This window comes from Haliotis rubra, unplaced genomic scaffold (assembly GCF_003918875.1).
Source record: "Haliotis rubra isolate DU_JTF1 unplaced genomic scaffold, ASM391887v1 Scf91, whole genome shotgun sequence".
Taxonomy (NCBI): domain Eukaryota; kingdom Metazoa; phylum Mollusca; class Gastropoda; order Lepetellida; family Haliotidae; genus Haliotis; species Haliotis rubra.
Window position 1 is genome coordinate 1188049 of NW_025767646.1, and position 17464 is coordinate 1205512.

The 17464-nt window shown below is 40.3% G+C and overlaps 1 protein-coding gene across 1 annotated transcript in view; it reads left to right on the forward strand.

Annotated features, from left to right (window-relative positions):
• Positions 1-17464, forward strand: part of LOC124264099 (titin-like) — a 133909-nt gene that overhangs the window by 40143 nt on the left and 76302 nt on the right. Inside the window, exons 22-39 of the mRNA XM_046698826.1 lie at positions 3738-3910; positions 4139-4184; positions 4390-4502; positions 5071-5274; positions 5577-5703; positions 6158-6333; positions 7155-7387; positions 7726-7849; positions 7956-8091; positions 8739-8914; positions 9110-9310; positions 10937-11132; positions 11832-11893; positions 12203-12226; positions 14825-15187; positions 15681-15821; positions 16513-16548; positions 16855-16978. Of these exons, the coding sequence (XP_046554782.1) occupies positions 3738-3910; positions 4139-4184; positions 4390-4502; positions 5071-5274; positions 5577-5703; positions 6158-6333; positions 7155-7387; positions 7726-7849; positions 7956-8091; positions 8739-8914; positions 9110-9310; positions 10937-11132; positions 11832-11893; positions 12203-12226; positions 14825-15187; positions 15681-15821; positions 16513-16548; positions 16855-16978 (2655 nt within the window). The remainder of the gene's footprint in view (positions 1-3737; positions 3911-4138; positions 4185-4389; positions 4503-5070; positions 5275-5576; positions 5704-6157; positions 6334-7154; positions 7388-7725; positions 7850-7955; positions 8092-8738; positions 8915-9109; positions 9311-10936; positions 11133-11831; positions 11894-12202; positions 12227-14824; positions 15188-15680; positions 15822-16512; positions 16549-16854; positions 16979-17464) is intronic.

Here is a 17464-nt window from a genome sequence, read left to right on the forward strand (position 1 = left end):
TTCGGATTTCTACCTGTTCCTTGTTGGATATTTGTGTTTTCATCATTACAACTCCCGATTATTTGCTTTTCCATATTGGAGTGGACTGTGTGCTGTGGGTTCATCTCTGTTTGAAGAGATTGTGTGGAGCTGTAGCTTATATGGTTTGTTGAGTCACAAAGTTTTTCGAATTGTGACTCTAATTCTTCATTGTGGATAAAAGTGAATACCTCTGTAAGGGTTGTGGTTTTGAAAATCAGTGAATATTCGTTGTGGAGTTATGAACCAGGAATAGAAATATTTTGAGTGTGATCATTTTGTTTGTGGTGCTGAATCTACCAACCAGCAATCATGAGTTTGATGTTTCTTTTGCCCAATCATAAGTGCCCTTCAAAAGACTGTCCATTCCATGCATCAGAGCTGTCATCCAAAAAGAAACTGTTTGAGGCCCCTACTGAGGAAATACAGCTAGCAGGGGCTACTGGCGCTGGAATTGAAGAGGGTGGCAAATTGAGAAAAGGTCCAAAAAAAGAAAATTCGAACGGCGTGGAAGACAGCGGACGTTGAAGCCGAAGAAGAGAGAAGAGGAAGCATGACAGGAAGCGTGACTGAAGACGATGTTGTGACGGTGTTGTCTGTTGACACGGGCCACGAGTCGGGGTCAAGTGAGTGTGAAGCCAGGTTTACACTTGGGTCAGTGACGAGTGACAAGGTGGACGTTGAAGACGTAGAAACTGAATTTTGTGCCGACACTGGGATTGACTCCCTGGCTAGTGATGATGTACACCTGGATCAGGAAGAAATCGCAGACATCACTCTTACAACACTGGAGAAAATTGAAGAAATGGAAGTGCCACTTGATGAACAAGATGTTGAGGAGTTTGATGTGGATGATATCAAAGAGGAAATAGTTTTTGCGCAGGAACCTGAAGTTCCTCTTGTGAGTACTGCCACAGAACAGGAACTTGTCCTGAAATCAGAGGAACAGATTGTTGAAAGTGCTGTGGCCGTTAGTGTTGTGAGAGAGGTTTGTGAGGAAATAAAAGTAGAGAAACATGTGATTGAGAAGCAACAAATATATACAACAAACATTCAGGAGGAGGTAATCCAGTCAGAGACTCTGACAGAGACACATGTAGCAGTGGAAAGGTGTGTGTTGTTAGCTCTCAAGTGTAATTCAACCTTGGATAGAACAAAGTGAATGTAGTGAAAATCAGGTTTGAGTAGCCCCTTGTATTCATCAAGAAATGGTAATATGCTGCTAATCCTGTAAATAATTGAAATGGTTCTAAACATATAACCTCTCTGGTTGTTGATGTAGGCCATTGATACTCAGTAATCAAATGATGATGATGATGATGATGATGATGATGATGAAATATGATGAAATATGATCATGACAGATATTGAAATATGATGATGATGAAATAGATATTCAAATATGATGATGACCACATAGATACTGAAATATGATGATGATGATGAAAATGATGGTAGTAGTGATTATGATGGTAGTGGTGATTATGATGATGATGGTGATGATGATGACAATGACATAGATGCATGGTTATGGTCAAAGTACATGATATATTACCATGGTGTCAGAGTGGTTCTCGTTTCCCTGGCAAGTATGCAAAATCTATTTTTCTATAAACATGACATCCAAGTTAAAGTGAAAGGTTATGTCAGTATAAATGACATGATTCGTAAGCCAAAGGCACCATAACACCTGGTAATGACCTTCATCTTGCCTCAATGTTGTTAGTTTTGTGCAGTCTTCTGGTAATAGAAACAAAAGCTGAAGGTGTACAGATATACAAGTCAACTGCATTCAGGAAGGAATATGACACCTAATTCTTGTAGTAATTCTTTTGTTATGTTGGAGGAACACATAGCTTTCGAACATAAAGATGTGTATCAGCTGAGATTTTCTTTTGACCACGGTCATAAACATGTTTCCATGGAAACCTATGTCAGAACAGCATGGTATTCCAATTCAAATGGGAAATAGAAAGACCATGTCGGATCACTTTGGCATGTTGCTCAATAAGTTCTGAATCGGTTCCAAGTTTTATACCAACAACCTGCTCAAGTACTCCAAGTGTTGCTAAGTGATTTTATATATACTGCAGGATATTTTTATGTACTTGCTATAAACTGACAGGCTGGAGTTGTTTTAATCTCATCATTATCCAATAATTCCTCTACCACAAAATTTGCTGAGTGAAGGTTTATGAAAAACGTTACGGAAGTTGTTAAGAGACTGATATCAAGATTAGATGTTCCGCTGGGCTTGCAGGGCAGATATTAGCATTAATGTTGGCTGTATTTGCCATTATGATCTGAATAAAAAAGCACTTGCAACAACTTGATAAATTGCCAGACGTCTGGAAGGCTGCCTACTAGATTTATCTGCAGGAAAAGTAACGCCTTAACATGATTATTTTCTCATCTTCCTAATCAAATGGTGATCACTGTAAATGAAACAAACATGTCTACCTTAGAAATTGTTTTACTTTAATTTTATGGAAGTGTAATATTTTTAACAGTTTGATGGTAATAGTAATTCATGGTTGCCTCTGGTATAGCAAGGGTGTGTCTCAAACATATTGGATATTCAATGCAATTTGTTGAGGGCTGATCAAATTGTTTATTCCATTTGGCTATTTGACATCTTCTTGTGCCAAGGTGCATTAGTAATGGCTGGGGGGGCGGTGGGGTAGCCCAGTGGTTAAAGCGTTGGCTCGTCACGCCGAAGACCCGGGTTCGAATCCCCACATGGGTACAATTTGTGAAGCCCATTTCTGGTGTCCCCCTGCCGTGATGTTGCTGGAATATTGCTAAAAGCGGCGTAAAACCAAATTCAGTCAGTCAGTCAGTAATGGCTGGGCTGAGTTAGTTATTGGGAAGTTTTTTGAAATTTTTGAAAGTTTATATGGAAGTCACAGCTGACGTGTTAGAAAAGATGACTGGGCTTTGATTCATTTGGTGAGTTCCAGCAAGTTCGGTTTATTATTTGCTGAGTCAAGTTTGACCAAGCATGTCAGTCTAGCAGATGAAATTAATCTAATTACACACAGACATTGTCTTATTGGGATTAATCACAGGTTTTTCTGTCAGTACTTACCTTTTCTTGTGGATATCAATATGGTTGTTAAAGTCTATGGCAATATTGTTTGTTGTTTTTTTGCATTTTGTTAAAATCATCAGGAAGTTATTCAGTATGTTGTCCCTGTTAGGCTGCCATATTGTTCAATGGAACACAGTGGTGTAGTTAGTAACACAATGCAAGCTGCCCCCTCAGGCTGATCTGATGGCGTGGTTGTAAGGTAGCTGTAAGGAACATAGCATTATGTTGTGGCTAACCTTCATCTGTTGGGTAACCTGTTGCAGATGCTGGGTTCCTATGGAGATTGGAGTATTACATGTGTGACTTTACAGGAGGAATGCATTTGATCTTGTGATCTGTATCTGTGGTGGCATCTTAAAGATGTAGGGTCAGAAGGATGTCCTTTTGTGTTTGAGAGGACTTTGGTACCAATCAGATAGTGTAATCTAACACAGGACATTGGCGTTAGACCGTCCAGACAAACGACCAATATTATTGATCATCTGAGACTGTTGTGGTGAAAACAGTGTAATGTTTAAAAAATTACCTGCAGAGAAACTTTGAGGATTACCCGTTACACCATTCTAAAGAGCTGCAAACTCGATGGTATATATTTTTTACAATTCTAATTTTCCATTTTCCCTTTCAGGTTGAAAGATGGCGAAGAAGTCATCCCAAGTCCACGTGCCAAAGCCACATACAAAGATGGCATGGCAACACTTGATCTCAAAGACCTTGAACCCGAAGATGGAGGAAAATATACCTGCCGTGCTACCAACAGCTTTGGAGACATTGAAACCACAGCCAATCTCAAAGTTGAAGGTCAGTTTGCTTCTAGTGTGAACAATGGTGCAGATGAATGGTGAATCTTCAGAGCATCAGTTGTTGTATTTCCATCTTTCAAATCTGTTTGTCCACTACTACAAATATACAGAACGATAATGTCTGAGTTCAATTTTCAATAATATTTGAAGAGAGGTGTGAACTGTTTTTAAGATATTTGTATGAAATACTTGCAGCTGATTAATGATGTGTCTTGTTGTTTTACAGAAGTGCGTCACCGGAGAAGAAAGAAGGCTGAAGAGGCCAAACTTAAGTGAGTTTTTCTGAATATATGAGCCAGTCAGTATACAGTATTCATCACTTCTTGTGACCTTCATTCCATTATTTTTGCAGTGTGTCAGGAAAAGCTGCAAGTGAAAGTAGTTCCTTGATAATGAGTAAATTGTAGGTGATATGTGCTATTTTCTGGAGGATACCAAGCAGTTCAACAGTAATAACATCTTCATTTCTTACCCCAGACAACCCAAGAAGGAAGTTCCAGAAATTGAGGCAGACATCCCACCAGAGTTCACACTGCCTCTGATCGACCAACTGGCACCAGTGGGAGACTCCATTGAGCTGACTGTCACAGGTATGTTTAGTAGATAACTCTTGATCCTGTTGTTGAAGGAGAGCATAAGTTTGTGTCGAGACCTTGAAGGTTTTCAGTGATAATTGGGCAAGATGTGAATATATTGTAACAGGTTTGTAAGCCTGGCACACAATGGGACTCTGATGGTGTGGTTGGCTTCTTCGGCTGTCAACCACAAACTGTCTGATCCCTACTTGACAAGTAATAGATTGTCATGATATGTCTTGTTATTTATAACTATGGTATATAACTGTATCTTTTCATCAACTGTTCTATGCCTCAATCTGCCACAAATGTACACTTTCAGGTTTTGTCTTGATTTAATGGACCCATAATCAAACTGTATCTCAGACTTTATGGCAGAAATTTATCCAACGCATCTGTGAAGTACTCAGCCACAGGATGGACTAGTCCTTCCGGGTACCCATTTTGCAGATGGTAGTGGCTGGTGGTGGCATCGTGTTTAGTAACAATTTTCAAATCATATATAGATATTCACAAACTTTCTGTCTGGTTGATAGAAACAAAATCAAGATAGATTCTTCATTGGTCTCATTTATCTTCACAGTTACATCCCGACCTGAAGCCGAGGTAGACTTCTATCATGGAGATGAGAAGGTGTCAGCTGGAGGCCGCTTCAAACTGAAACATGACAAGGATGTGTACAGCCTCATCATCAGCAATCTCACACTGGAGGATGCAGGAGAATGGAGCTGCCAAGCTGCAAATACTTTTGGCAAAACACAGTGCTCATGTGATGTCAAAGTACTGGGTGAGTCTTGTTTAAAGAAACCATGAAAATGAATGCGAAATAGGTTCTGAAACATGGAATTGATTTGTAGCAGAGCTGTTAATACTTCAGAAATCATACTTGACTTGATGCATTGCTTCTTTGGTCAGATATTACGTCATTCAGCCAGAGCTGGATATGCTGAATGCTTGCAGACCCAAACTAATATCACTGAACCAACAGTCATGAGTCAGTTAAAGATGCAGATTGTCTTTTCTATATCCTTGTGCTGATGATGTGAATTGTTGTTCTAATGAACCTGAATATCTGTTATTCTACTACAGACTCGGTGCCAGAAGGCTCCAAGAAGCCTTGGTTCACACAGGGTCTGGAGGCAATGACCATCACTGATGGCAGCAAAGCAGAGCTGAGATGTATCGTCACTGGACTGCCACAACCAGATATTGAATGGTAAGAAAACATGAGTCACTAGTCTGACCAAAAGTAAAAAATTAGATTTGATAGTTTTAAAAATGATTTATCGAACTTCATAGTGAGTGAGTGAGTTAATATTTAACGTCACATCAGCAATATTTCAGTTATATCGTGACAAGAACATATTTGAAATTGAATGGAAATTGTGTATATTATAAAAACCTGTCATCAAAGGACAGTAAAACAACTAGAATTTCACAATTAGAATTAAAACTAGTGTAGAAAGTTAAAACTAATAGCACAATTTGGACAATACAATATAAAAACAGGCTATAGATCGCCAACGACAGATGGTAGATCACCATACTAGGGACCATGTCGAACTTTATAGAGTCTTCAAAGAATATGTTCTGCACCCTCAGTGATGGCTATGGGCAGTGTTAGAAGGTTGTTACCAGACTTTTCACTCAGATTATATCCCTCCTTCCAGGTACAAGGACCGACAGAGGATCGAGGCAAGTCGCCACTACGAGATGATCCAGGAAGATGACAACACTCACATTCTGGTTATTGATGGCGCCACCAAAGACGACACGGGGTCATACATGTGTCGTGCTGTCAATGAAGCCGGATGTGCTTCTACAGAGGCCAGAATCCGTGTACAGAGTAAGTGTTTCTGCATTGCATTTTCCATTTAGTTTCCGTCACATGGATATCATGGAGTTCAGATGACATTGTTTGTTTGCAACCTGTGCATCCTGACACTCGGTTGTGTGTAGAAGGGCTTGTTAAGTTATCAATATCATCAAGGATTGAGCATTTTCTTGTTCATCTATACTACCCATCAAAAGGTTAGACTCACTAGTGTAAATGTAGCCACTTACATCAGTCAACTATTCTAAACTAGATTTTGCAAAATCTTCCATACTGTTTATTGGTACTGTTTTCACATGAACTCATGTATTGTAAAACAAATTTGTAACGTTGAAAAGATTATTGTCATGAGTTCAATAAATGATGAAACTCAGTGAATATTGCTAAATTCTTGACACAACATTACTCCAAAAACACAGCTGTTCACATGCATGATATTTGCATATGCTTTTCAGCAATTTGATGCATGATCCTCATGCAATTCATCTGCATAAGGTTTTCAGTTGGTTCCCCCAAGCTAGGGGAGAAATTCACCTTCGATGTAACCACATATTATGTGCATTACATATAGTGAGTGCTTTAAGTGAGTCTAAACTTTTGATGGTGATGGACAGTGAGTAGTCAGAATTGAATGCAGATGAGTTACGGAATTAACAGCAGAGTAACAGAATTCATGGCCGACAGGATGTGTTTCAGCAGGATAAACATCAGAGACAGGATTAATAAACAATTTATGTTTTCTGTACAGGAAGATGCTGATCCTGCTGCAAGTGATACACTAAATCGAGTCAAATATGAAGCATGGAAATGATTAAATATATCTTGTATTGCAGAAGTGTCTGATCAAGTTATCCAGAGAGAAGACACCACCAGAGTGACCGCAGCTCCGACCAAACAATACCGATTCCAGATGGCACCAGACTTCACTGTGAAGCTCCGGAACAAGTCTGTCCCGGAGAACAGCCATGTGAGACTGGCCTGCTCCGTCACTGGCATCCCTGACCCCACCATCAAGTGGTACAAGGATGGCCAGGACATCACCAACATGGCCAGATACACCATCTTGGTGAGTGACAGCTTGTCGTTTTATTAAATCCTGCACAGATATGGGGGCAGAATATCTTCTGGTTTTAGATTGGGTTATTTCTGGTTGCATTGATAATTTTGGCTGTAATATTACTGACTTTGGCATTCACTGATATCAAGTAGATGTATTATCTGTGGAAAACAACTCAGATTCCTCTGGCCTGATCCTGAAATATGGTAGCTTTCAGTGCCATATCTTGAAGGGAATCTATTAACTTTCCATCAAAATTGATACGGTATTGACTGTTAACTTGGGGACTGTTAACTTAGTTTGGGGAGTCTCTATGGACGGACTATATGTGCTCCTGGTGTTTACAGAACAACTACGGCCTGCTGTCTTTGGAGATCCTGAGGACGGCAACATCCGACAGCGGCTGCTACACCTGCGAAGCCTCCAACTGTGAAGGCACTGTCACCTGCAGCGCAAGTCTTGATGTGCAATGTATGTACACGACACTTTGTCATGTAATGATTTCATTGAAATGGTGTGATGTAAAAAATATGTTTCAAAGTAACTGTGCTGATGATATATTCGTTTCTTGTCATAGGCCTGGATCGGTTATCCCCTGAATTTGATGAGCGTCCCCGTTTCCTGAACCCCCTGGGTGACATCTGCATCAGGGAGGGACAGGATGCTGTGTTTGAGTGCACCGCCACTGGCAAACCATCACCCTCATTCAAATGGTAAGGCTCAGCAGTACAATATGATATGGAAACTGGTTGACCTGTTCATGCAGTAGGTTTAGAACTTTCAGTCAGTAAAATATGGTATAAAGCCATAGCATATATAGTTCACTCATTGTAGAATCATTCACATGAAGACGCTCCTGGAATGTTTGTTGGGACAAATATCAAGTTTTACATGGTTTCCTGCTGATTTAAAGTTGGGTTATTTGTTGTTCCACAATTCCAAGAACCAAAGAATACTATTTAATAGTCATCCCATAGTTAACACTGTATGTCTACGTGATTATCCGGATCTTCAGAAATCCATGCTTGTCGTCAGAGGCGTCTAACGGGATTGGGTGGTCAGACTCGCTGTCTTGGTTAACACATGTCATCGGTTCCCAATTGTGTAGATAGATGCTCATGCTGTTGATCACTGGATTGTCTGGTCCAGACTCGATTATTTACAGGCCACCGCCATTTAGCTGGAAAATTGCTGAGTGAGGCGTAAAACTAAACTCACTCACTCACCCACTACCACTGTATGTCTACTTGATGAAGTTGAGGAGGCCTCAACTAATTCATCCACAAATATTAACCAATAATATTACAAGGAAATGATAAAAGAGTGAAACTAATCTCATTTTCTATTTTATGAATGCTAGGCAAAAGGATGTGAGAGAAGTCTTCGGCAGCTCCAGAATCAGCATCGATTCAGACGAGGATGGCAAGGCTCGCCTTGTGGTGAAGAATGCCCGTCTCTCTGATTCAGGACTCTATGTATGTGTGGCCTACAGTCAGGCTGGCCGCTGCAAGTGCTCTGGGTCACTCAGAGTCATTGGTGAGTTCACAGTGCCATTCTACTACTTTGTATATAGATTTCCTGATTTGCTTTAAGGTTTCTTTGTCCCAAACCATCAAAATGTAGTTCCAAAAACATTTCAAGGAGAATCACTGAAATCTGTTGGTTCTAGTTCTAGACTTTGGGTCAGAGAGCTTCTGATTGTAATGGTTCCTCATTTTGCCTTCTTTCCAGAAAAATCTCCCTCACCACCATCGCAGGATGAGTTGATGCGTCTTGGCTACGGCCCTGATGTAGAGTTCAACCCCCTGCATCGTATCACAGAGCCTGGACGGCCACCCTACTTCTCCATCATGCTACCCAGACAGGTAGAAGTTGTGGAAGGTCAGAAACTCCGTCTTGACTGTGCCGTTGAGGGATTCCCCACACCAGTCGGTTAGTACATTGTTTCACATTATGCCTTGACCATTGGCATTTTAGATTGGAATGCATGACAAGTCATATGGCTGAAATATTGAGTCACGACGTTTTCGATACAGATTCTTGTACCGTTGTCAAGCAAGAGTGATACATGAAGTGTAGGAGCTGCATATATATACTGTATATAACAATGAAACAACATAATAGACAAAGGAAACAACATAATTGCCATGATTGGCTAAGCAGTAAGCTGATGAAGCCAGTAAGTACATAAAGGATAGTGAGTGGAAGCCAGAGATGTAGTTACAATGAGATGTTTATACAATGGATGATGTTTATACAATAGACTGGGCTTGGTGGAGGAGTGGATCATAAGCAGATGGAATGAAGTATCCTTGGTCACGGTTGATGGTAGGCTTGTGGCGTTTGATGTGAATGGCTTCTGTGAGCTAGCGTTTAGTGAAGTCCGTTTTGGTTGTTGGCGAGAATGGTGATGTCGGACCACTCTATTTGATGATTGGGGTTGGCTTTGATGTGGTCAGAGATAGCTGATTTGGTGTCGGAATTAGCAACAGAGGTGCGATGTTCTTTGACTCGGGTGTTGATGGGTGGGATGTTTCACCTATGTAGCATTGTCCACAATCACAGTCTATTTTGTAAATAACACATTTCGGGTTGTTGTTGTTGACGGTGGGTTGTTTTCTTCCGCTGGCATGGAGGAGGTTGTTGAGGCTAGAGGACGCTGAGAAGGTAGTGTCTATTCCTGCCTGTTGTTTCAGGAGTTGGCTGATTTGGTGTGATGGTTTACCAATGTAGGGAATGGATATCTTGATGGGGGCTGATTCTGGTTTTAGACCTTTTGGCAGGAGGTGAAAGCGCTTGCTTGATGGTTCTGTTGACTATTTCAGGTGGGTAGTGGTTGCGTTCCACAAAGACTTTCCTCAGGTGTTCAATTTCTTCCTGTAGGTTTGTTGAGCAGATGTTTTTGGCTCTTCTGGTCAATGTAGAGATGACGCCGGTCTTGACTTTAGGTGGGTGGTTGGAGTTGTAGTGGATGTATTGATCCGTATGAGTGGGTTTTCTGTACACGGAGGTCTGGAGTTGGTTGCAGGAGGTGCGGGACACAAGGACATCAAGGAAAGGTAGTTGGTTGTTCTGCTCTGTTTCAATGGTGAATTTGATGCGGGGATGTTGGCTGTTGAGATGGGCGAGGAGCTGCTTTGGATCTTGCTGAGGTTGGAGGATCTAATTTTAAGGTGTCATCCACTTTGGCGGTACCAGCAGGGACGGTTTGGTGACATTATGCCTTGACCATTGGATGATTGGAATGCATGACAAGTCATATGGCTGAAATATTGCGACTTTAAATATTACACATCATCCATGATGGTGTTTCCAATATTGATGGGGGCGGTGGAGTAGCTTAATGGTTAAAGTGTCCGCTTGTCATGCTGAAGACCCAGGTTTGAATCTCCTCATGGGAACAATCTGTGAAGCCCATTTCTTGTGTTCCCCATCGGGACGTTCCTGGAATATTGGTAAATGAGGCCTATAACCATACTCACTCATTCACTCACTCCAATATTGATTGCTGAAAACAGACATAGGAATGAGGTTTTATTTTGAGTCCTTTCCCAACAGTAACCTGGCACAAGAATGTCCGTGAACTGACATATGGCGAGCGGCACCGCATCATGATGTGCGCAACGCTGCACACGATGGAGATGGCATCTGTCATGACCATCGATTCCGGAGAATACATCGTCCGGGCAACAAACGTCTTTGGTTCCGTTGAAACATCCTGCCATGTCAAGGTTAATCTCAGAGATCCAGAAAGGTCAGTGTACTTTGTGTTTACAACTGAAGGGAATTGGATTCGATTTGGATGGGCAATTGGGAGATATGAAAGAAGTGAAATATTTTTAAATGATATTGACTTTTATCACCTGATATGGAGCAAGAAATTGTGTTTGTTTGTTTGCTTGCTTGCTACTATATGACAGCAGGCTACTGGATGTCAATACAAACAGGGGTGGTGGGGTAGCATAGTGGTTAAAGCATTTGCTTGTCATGCCGAAGGCCTGTGTTCACTTCCCCACATGGGCACAATGTGTGAAGCCCATTTCTGGTTTGCCCGGCCATGATATTGCTGGAATATTGCTGTAATATTGCTAAAAGCGGCTTAAAACAAAACTCATTCACTCAATACAAACAAAACAAAATTTGCTTTCCAGAAAATAAGTTTGTTCCTTGGATACTGCAGACTTAGTGTTAATGGATTTCAGAATCTTACATAGTAATGATGATAGAGCATTGTAGGCATTTTTTAGCTGTGCCAGAACCCATTGGTCCTTCGTTCAAATCCTATATTTGCCCCTAAAATGTTCTTTGATTTGTGGGGCGGTGGGGTAGCCTAGTGGTTAAAGTGTTGGCTCGTCACGCCGAAGACCCGCATTCGAATCCCCACATTGGGTTAGTTTCCAAAGGATGAATAACTTGATGTAATGAATGCTATAAATATTGTTGTACATTACAGTGATGAATACGTGGAGCCTCTCTACACACCCAGGGATCGTGCACCTGTTGAACTCCGAAGAGGTGGGTACATTTGAAATAGGCTATATCGAATCTGGACATATTTTAGTACAAGTATACATTCAGTGGAACTTCAGATCAGTGTGGTCATGGCTGAAAAACCCAAACCACATCTACCAATTCATGTGTGATAAGATGGCTATGAAAGAAGACATAGGTTTGATTCTCCACAATATGTGAAGGCCATTCTCGGTGTCCCTGCTGTCATTTTGCTGATAGTAGCCTAAAACTATACCCATGTGTGGTAAGAACTTACCATGTCTGCAGTGGGTTAATAGAATTTATTGGAACATTTCCTGTTGATCTTCGCAGATGGGACCAGCAAACCACCACAAGGTATAAACATGTATATCCTCTCGCACCTAACAATGTTGTAGTCTAGTTATATATCTAACGTTATCTCACTCTGGTTAACTCTCTCTACCTGTCAATATGCCACTTCATATTTAATCCACATTTGCCATGTTTTCTTGAGTATGGTGCACACTTATTACACTGTGTATGTTTGTCCATTGTAAAGTGTTTGCTTGTCACACCAAACACCCGGGTTCGATTCCCCACATGGGTACAATGTGTGAAGCCCATTTCTGGAGTCCCCCACCGTTATATTGCTGGAATATTGCTAATGGCGGTGTAAAACCAAACACACTCGTTCACAATATGAGAAAATACACACAGTGATCTTAATCTCTGACAATGCCTGGCAGAACAAGAAGTACAATTTGAATGGTAAGTCATCATGTCTAGTGATTTTATCTAAAATTTCACAATTTTATTTACAAAGATTATCACCTGTTCTTTCACCAGAAGGTGTATGGTGTAGATATTTACTCTGCATAGAACTTGAATTTGAACACACACAAAATATGGTATCAATTATACATGGGTGTGCACCATTGTCAAGAAAATATGCTATACCTTTCTATGTCCATTCTCTTCCCACAGAGGTTACTTGTCATATCTTCCTACGAACCTCTGTTCTAATACGGCCATATTTCCCGGTTCTCGTAAAATCCCCTAGCGGCAAAAGATCGCAACACGAATTATTTCCCTTCTTTCTATCCAATCAGAACACGTGTTACATCGACTTAGATTCAACTTGACTAACACAAGCAAATGTGAGGCCACAAATATCCCCCATCTGCCAGGGACTTGTGTTGATGTTACACACAAGACGTTTAATGGCTAGCTTGTCCGTTGTCAACGAGGGCGATGGAGACGCCACTGATCCGCCATAACATGACTGAGTTCTGTCTAGAAGAAACGTTTGCGCATCGCGCAGGGGAAGAGGTTTAGTTTTCTCGAAGTATACGGAAATTACCGAGGCCTTGCGAATGATCACTTTTGAAACAACGTCGCTGATTGCACAACTAAATCTGATTGCCTCCAATCACGAGTCTTGAACGCTCACACCATGAAAGGGCCGTATTAGAACAGAGGTTACGTAGGAAGATATGACAGGAGTAACCTCTGTGGGAAGAGAATGTTCTATGTCCTACAAGAATATTTTTGTTTGAATTACTTTTTTCTGTACAAAAGCTAAGCTCTGTTTTCCTTGTTTTCTGGATTCTTCCTCTTTTAGTTCAAGAATGATACTGAATCTGTAATGCAAGGAAAATATTGTATGGTCTGTCCTAACTTAATACCCAGGGCCTAGATTCTCGAAGCTCTCTTAGCGCTAAGATAGTCGTAAGTTAATGTTAATGTATGGCACTTACGACTATCTTAGCGATAAGAGAGCTTCAAAAATCAAGACCCTGATGTCTATCATTTAAGACTATACTAGCACAATTCACTATGCATGTTTTCTAACAAAGTATTACATTTTTTACTGTGATCAGATTATTTATTTAAAAAAGAAGAAGAAGAACTCTGAATTATTATTGATTTTATTCAAAACTAATACAGTGAATATTATTTTCCGAAACATTTGTCATTTACTAACTTAGTTCCCTATTAAGTTACCAATTCTGTTACGAAAAATCCCATTACTGATTACCTCATTGTATGAGTACAGCATATTATCAGATATTATTTCCCATGAAAATATGCATTTAATCATTGAATTAGATCATTTAATAGTTATCTGTTACAAATTGTATTCATATTTAAAACATATTTGTGGGGCAGTGGGGTAGCCTAGTGGTAAAAGCGTTGGCTCGTCACGCCGAAGACCCGGGTTCAAATCCCCACAAGGGTACAATGTGTGAAGCCCATTTCTAGTGTTCCCCGCCGTGATGTTGCTGAAATATTGCTAAAAGCGGCGTAAAACCAAACTCAGTCAGTCAGTAAAACATATTTGTTGGGTTTTTATATGAAGACACCTTGTGATATTATTTTTCTGAATTTCATTAATTATGTGTATCAGTGTTTTAACCTTTGTAATCTATACATTTTGTGTTTGTTTTATTTTATCCCATCTAAGGCCTGGTAAGTTTTGGTGTCAGTTATTGTTAATTACAATGTTTTCATCCAGATACAGTTCAACAAAATAGTGTAAAATAGCTAGTTCTTTGAGCATCCTTTTGCACATATATGTATAGAGTTACCTTATTATTGTAAGGTTGTAAGGCTGAGGAGCTGGTGGGGTAGCCTAGTGGTGAAAGCGTTCACTCATCATGCCAAAGACCTTGGTTAGATTCCCCACATGGGTACAATGTGTGAAGCCCCTTTCTGGTGTCCCCCGCCACGATATTGCTGGAATATTGCTAAAAGCGGAGTAAAACTAGAATCACTGACTCCCTCACCATAATCTTACATAGATTTGCCAGCATCATAGTGCTAAGATCTTTTAAAGGACAGGCCCAAGGTATAAGAATGAAATCATTATCACATCCATGGTTTGATATTCAGAATCAGTTATAGATTAGTCATAGTGTTAAGATTATGGAAACTCATGACTGTGTGCGTAACATGTGACCATAAATTTTCCAGCACCATTCTTCATCAAGCACCTGCCACCAAGGATCGACGTCATGGAGGGTGTGGATGTCCAGCTGGACTGCATCCTCCGTGGCGGCATTGACCTCGTACAGTACTCCGATGAAGGTGCAGACCAGGCCAAGAAAGATCTGGAAGAAGAGGGCTTTGTTGGAGGATTTGTTGACATGGGCAGACTCCCAGCCCCATCATCTCCCCAGGTCTCTGCTGAAACAGGAAGTCCTCCTGTGTTTGAGAAGAAACTGACCGATGTCCAAGCACCAGTTGACAGCCTTGTGAACCTTGTGGTCTCCGTGATTGATGACCCTGTGGCCGATATCACGTGGTTCAAGGACGGGAAGGAAATCAAACAAGGAGGTTTGTTGATTCTAGCTTCCTAGGTTCCTGGTTCAAATTCTGATCTGGCAAACAATCTCCATTGTTATCTGAGATTCTGGGGCACATTTCACAAAGCTATCGTAGTGCTACGACTGTCGTAAGTCTATGTTACAGTGTAGGAGGCACGACAGTCATAACCCTACGATAGCTTTCTGAAACTGGGCCCAGGGCCCTGTTCCTCAAAGCGATCGTAGCGCTAAGACGATCGTAACTCCCATACTTTAACAGAGACTTACGACTGTTGTAGCGCTACGATCGCTTTGAGGAACGGGGCCCAGGTCCATTTTTGGTTCTGTCGCTGTCATTTGTGCCCCAAATTGGTATATCTGAATGAAAGATATATGAATTAGATGAACAAATTTGAATCACATGCCAAGACCAATTTCATCAGTGAATGTGGTTCCCTTGTTCTAAATCTGCATACCGTTTTTTTTCCAGATGCTTTAATATGCTGACTTACTTTTTTATTCAGACAAATATGAAATTTTCTTCGATGCTGGATGCCACAACCTAGAAATCTACGACACCGAGGTCTCAGACAGCGGAGTGTACAAATGCGTTGCAGTCAATGCCCTTGGCTCCGCAGCTTGTCAATGCACAGTTACTATTCAAGGTATTTAAGATTCATCTCGTATCCCTTCCATTCCCAGGATCTTATGAACTAGGCTCTCACATCTCTTTCACATATATAAGTGTGTCTGGCTATGTAAGTGACCTTGTGGAAGGCCACAGCTATCCCATGATGCAGTGTGTCTACAGGAAGGTAGCCTGTGTACTATATACTCTCAGTAGATCTTTAGTGTGTGAACTATACATCAAATAGCTGATCTTTTGCTGAGTGGTAGATATGTCTGTTTCTATTCATGTGATATAATTTATGTTATCATTTGTAAGGGATATCATGGGAATTTATTTTAATGTAAACATTTGTCAAAGATAAAATGATTGAATATGAAAGATTAACTTTATTGTTATATTTCAATTAATTATTAATCCATATGTTGTTGAAATAATATATGTACATAACAGAAAAAGTCACACCTAATTGATGATAACTACATTTACAGCAATAATAATGAAACTACCTTTATAACGATAATAAAGACACTATATTTAAAACAATAATAATGAATGTAAGTATGTTAATAAAACTGTTTCTTTAACTTGGCTTAATCACTCATTTTCCTGATATCAATATTCTGTTTTCTGTATTGATGTCCATGCTTTGATATCCAGCCATTGCACAACTGCCCTTGTTTTGCTGTGACCCTGACCTTGCACAAAATTGACCCTTCTTTCCACAGATTCTGACGATGTCAAAGTTACAACGTCCCTTCCTGGTACGGCCTCCCAAACATTTCACTTGTTTTATTTTATTTATTTGAAATCCTGTTATTATTTCCTCCTTAACTATAATTAATTTAAAAATAATGTTGATATAATACTTTACCATCAATCCTTTTAATTCAATGACTAAATTTGACTAATAATGTTATTTATCCAAGAGAAATTAACATTGATCTGAACCAATAACAAATTATTGATGACTGTAATAATAATATTCCTTACACCGGCTTCTTAATGAATAACCCTATGACTGGTTCCATGTGCAATTGTCACTGAATGTCTACACCTGTGATCTATAGCTGATGATTCGGGGAAGGAGGCACCCAACTTCACAACGACCCCCAGTGACCTGACCCTCCCAGCTGGTAGCGAGGCTGTGTTTGAGTGCAGTGTCACTGGCAAACCCACCCCAGAGGTTGCATGGTAAGATATGGAAACTTTCAACATAGTTTAGTTTAAACTTTTGAGGTCAATTTTGTTACATTGAAAGATTAGTCTGTCTCACAGACCACATCCTGCAATGCTAAAACCCTAAATGAAGCAAGTCTAAGATGGGTTCCTTTTCAATATAAATGGGTTTATTTGTTACTATCAAAATTATATATATTCAGAGACTAAGTGTTAGTCTAAGTTGTGCAAGCATTGTTTGGGTTTTGGGTTTTGAGTTTTCCTAATGGTGCAGTTAGTAGAATTCTGGCAGTCTGATATAATACAGTGTGAACTAGATGGACCCGTGATGACTAACGGGATCCGATGGTCAGGCTCGCTGACTTGGTTGACACATGTCATCGTATCCCAATTGTGTAGATTGATGCTCATGCTGTTGATCACTGGATTGTCTGGACCAGACTCGATTATTTACAGACCGTGGCCATATAGCTGGAATATTGCTGAGTGTGGTGTTTAACT